Source organism: Misgurnus anguillicaudatus, chromosome 24, assembly GCF_027580225.2.
Source record: "Misgurnus anguillicaudatus chromosome 24, ASM2758022v2, whole genome shotgun sequence".
Lineage (NCBI taxonomy): Eukaryota > Metazoa > Chordata > Actinopteri > Cypriniformes > Cobitidae > Misgurnus > Misgurnus anguillicaudatus.
In genome coordinates, this window is record NC_073360.2 from 24,228,970 (window position 1) to 24,232,836 (window position 3,867).

The 3,867-nt window shown below is 40.2% G+C and overlaps 1 protein-coding gene across 1 annotated transcript; it reads right to left on the reverse strand.

Moving 5' to 3' along the window:
• Nucleotides 1-1,858: 1,858 nt before the first annotated feature.
• Nucleotides 1,859-3,647, reverse strand: polr1g (RNA polymerase I subunit G). The gene is made up of 3 exons (XM_055196719.2): nt 3,403-3,647; nt 3,175-3,301; nt 1,859-2,661 (listed from the first exon to the last, which is right to left on the reverse strand). The coding sequence occupies exons 1-3, from the start codon at nt 3,455-3,457 to the stop codon at nt 1,995-1,997; spliced, it is 849 nt and encodes a 282-aa protein (XP_055052694.2). The 5' UTR covers nt 3,458-3,647; the 3' UTR covers nt 1,859-1,994.
• Nucleotides 3,648-3,867: the final 220 nt, after the last annotated feature.

A 3,867-nucleotide genomic window follows, 5' to 3' on the forward strand; every position in this document is an offset into this window, starting at 1 on the left:
TAACATCATGGTGCTGAAATATGTATTTGTAGAGCCGTTAAAGCATTGGCATCTGCTGAGTTTGGCTAGCCTCCACTTGTTTTTAATACAGCCAAAAGAAGTTGTTTTTTTAATAGGCACCTATAACAATGTTTACAAGTACAGTTCTCGGCCAGTAACAGGAGCCCTTACCCTTAGGCTTTCTCAAAATACAATCACATTCAGAGGTGCGTAACAAAGAGGAAAAATGGCATTGCGGTTGCCGTGGCAACCAGCTGAAAGACCTACTGCTTTTATAACACATGTCAGACTTGATTTGTGTGTGCGCATAGCAACAGTAGGATCAGGATTATTTTTCATGCGACGCACGAGTCGAATCATCCATCCTTTCAGACCTGATAGAAAATAAATTACACAATAGATGAAAAGAAATAATCCTCTATTTCCTCATGCTGAAATGGACACGCGGTTCAGGGCCGCCCAGATTTTTTTTTGTGCAGAGGAGGCTCAGTGCCATCTTGTGAAATAAATGTTTTTGAGCATGATACGTCAATGCATTAGTATGCAATACAACTTTCTGGTGAAGCAATTCAATCTGATCAACTAAACATTGTGGAATATAAAAAAAGCAATAAATATAGAAAAAAAGACACGGTGGCATGTCTTGGTGGATATTAGTACTCTTTCTTTGTCTCTCATGGAGAAGGATAGGACCAATCGATGTGTGCTGCACCCCATTCTAAACGGCGTCCAGCTCCATAGTCCTTGGTAAGTCTATGTTGCCATGGTAACCCCCAACCTCCCCCCAATGCTGCAGGCCGCAAGGAGCACGCTGAAGAGGGAACGAACGTGTGAGAGATCACCACAGTGGGGAAAGGCAAGAATTGCTGCAGTGAAAGGGGGAGGGTGGGCCCAATCGAGATTGGCTCGAAAAATACATTACTCCCCCCTCCAAACCTTATCGTTTGCATCAGTTTAGGGTGCACAGGGCCCATGGCTGCTTTGCAGTCTGGGCACGTTGCTCGCAAACTTCAGACTGAATTCAATTATTTATCTGCCTCACCAGTCACCCAACACTGTTCAAGCATCTCATAACGCCCGTGGCATACCGTCGTGAAAAAAACATTATTGATAAGTTCGGATGGATAAGTAAAAACAATGCAAGCAGGTTGTACGAGTTTTCGTCTCGGTGGTTTCACGGTGATTAGAGTCCCCGCCTCTGTGATAGAAATCACAGGTGGTGGCAAATCACTTGAGGTTTCTAGGACTCAAATAGAAATTATATGCAAAAAGATGTACCATGCATGCACATCCACAGAGTGATTGATGGCTTAGGTAACATTTGGGAAGTTTCCTATATGCATACAACATAAAAACTGGAAAATCATTGCCATACGCACAGCCACAGTATGTGGGTTTCAGTGCATTACAATTATGCAATGTAATATATATATATATATATATATATATGCATATAACACAATGTATAAAAATTAGTTTGTTGTTATTTGTATAAGCAGCAGCAGCAGATATTCCTAAAACACCTGATCAAAAGTATCATCAAATTGCAATAAATAGCCTATGTAAAATTCCCCATCTGATCCCATTGGACTCTGGGATGCTGAGCGTTACCTGCATGTGCGCAGTGGGAGGGGCACAAAAACCGAATTTGCAGGCGACAGACGTGCCGGGTGCTCATTAGAAAACATGACCATACCTCAGTGCAGAACAAGCAGAAGACCATCAATGCAACTGCTGGCCAGGGGAGATCTATCGCCACCTATCTGTGAACATTAAACACTGCAGAACTGTAATATTCTGCATTACAACCATTATCAAGAGTTTTCCAATGTATGGCAGTAGAAAAAAGAAGCAAGAATTTGATTTAAGGTCAATTTTTTAGTTAATATTCCATATTGTACAAGATGTTTGAATTATATTAGTGGACATTCAAAGATGTCCACATAAGCATTGTGAACATGTCAATGTATTTGATAATGCAAGCTAATGACAGTCTACTCATTTCTTGATTTCTTTTTCTTTTTAGTTTTTTCAGGAGTATCAATATCTACAAAAGAAGGATGCACTGGCTCAGTTTTAAGTAATAAGCTAGAATCAATTGTCTCTTCACTTCGTTCTTTTTCCTTCTTCATCTTTTTCTTTTTCCTCCTCTCCTCTTTCGACTCTTGCTCCACATGATCAGGTAGTTGTGTCTGATGGCACTCAATTTGCATCTCTTCTTGCTTGATAAAAACATCTTGATTAGTTTTGTCACCGTCACGCTTGTCTTTCTTTTTCTTCTTCTTTTGTCTTCTTTCCTCACTAACATCTGGATCCAACCTGGTTCTTTTGGGTGATGTAGGAGAACCGCCAACGTGAGTCGCAGAACTACCAAAAGGCTGAAAACGTTGCTTGAGGCCGGGTGGGATGCATGGAGCCGGAGCGGTCGGGATGGGTATCAGGGTTTGGTTCTCACTGCTGTTGCCATAACTCTCCGAGATGTTGAGGACACCACTGAAACCAGAGGCATAGAGGGAAGGGGTCTTGTTTGTCCCATCGGCAATGAGCAAATGAAGATCTGAGGGTGCCTTCCTGCTACTTCGGACACTGTAGGTATGAGGCGCTGTGCCTATTGACCTGACCATTTCAAGTCCTGATAAAGGCACTTTGAGGTTTGCAAAGCTGCGGAGGACAACGAAACAAAAATTACTGATCAATCACATTTAAAAAGCCCTTAAGAAGTAAAATAATGCCCACATGACCAATACATTTTCTTGATTCTTGAGGCTTTGTGACTATTGGATGAGAAATTAATCTGATTTGTCTTCCATGCAGTTAAGATGACTTTGCTAAAAATAATTGAGACTTAACAGATTTTTATTTGTCAGGTCCCAATTCTTGTAATAAATACATTTAAACCATTAAAGCAGAACAAATTTAGTACTAAATCAAACAGTTAAGTTACTAAATGTAGTATTATTCACTGCTTTTAAAAATAACACAGGTTTATAATGCAGGCTGATCCTATTTTTTTTTCACTTGACTTGACACATAAGCTTTACAAATAAACTATAACGTTATCTAGCTGATATATAACTTGAAAAAAAACCTATTTGTACATTTGTTTTGCACGACTTTGGAAGCACTATCAATAAAGTCAATTCAACAGATACCTCATTAAAATGTATATTTTACCATTTTGGATCAAAACGAGCTGGAGCTTTGATGAGCCATAACTCCTTTTCATCACTGTCCAATAATGCAGATGTTGAGGGATCATACGAAAAAGGCACAAAATCTTCCGGACACTTATAGTTGAGACCTGCGGGCAACGAGAAAATAAAGTAAGTAGTGATTTTGACATAACGTTACATTTTTTCAGTAGATAAACACAGTAAACGATATAATCTATAAAGCGCCCACCTCGTTCCTGTGTTATTAAAGTCCGTTCCTGAGGTTCATCTTCACTGGACGACATATCTGAAGACTATAACTTAAAAAAAGGCATTCAAAAGCCAGCTAACGTAGTATCCCACAGAAATGTATATGTAAACACGTGAATCACATGTGGATGGAAGGAAACCAAACTTTGACCCGGAAATACTTTAACGCTGCTGTAGTGGGGCTAGAAGGGATACGGCTATGACAAAATGTCGAAAAACAAATATCGCCGAAAGAGCGCTGTTGTCATTCTAATCCTGCCCTTAAACCTAACCCAAACCCAACATTCCACGGGAATTGGGCAGTAGCGGTGTCCTATCTAACCAGAACCACTGTTTTTATCCTAATCCTAGCCCCAAACCCAACCATAAATCCAACATCTCGCGATATTTGGTCGTAGCTGTATCTTCTCTAGCCAGAACTTGAAAGAGCGCGTGTTTGTTTCAT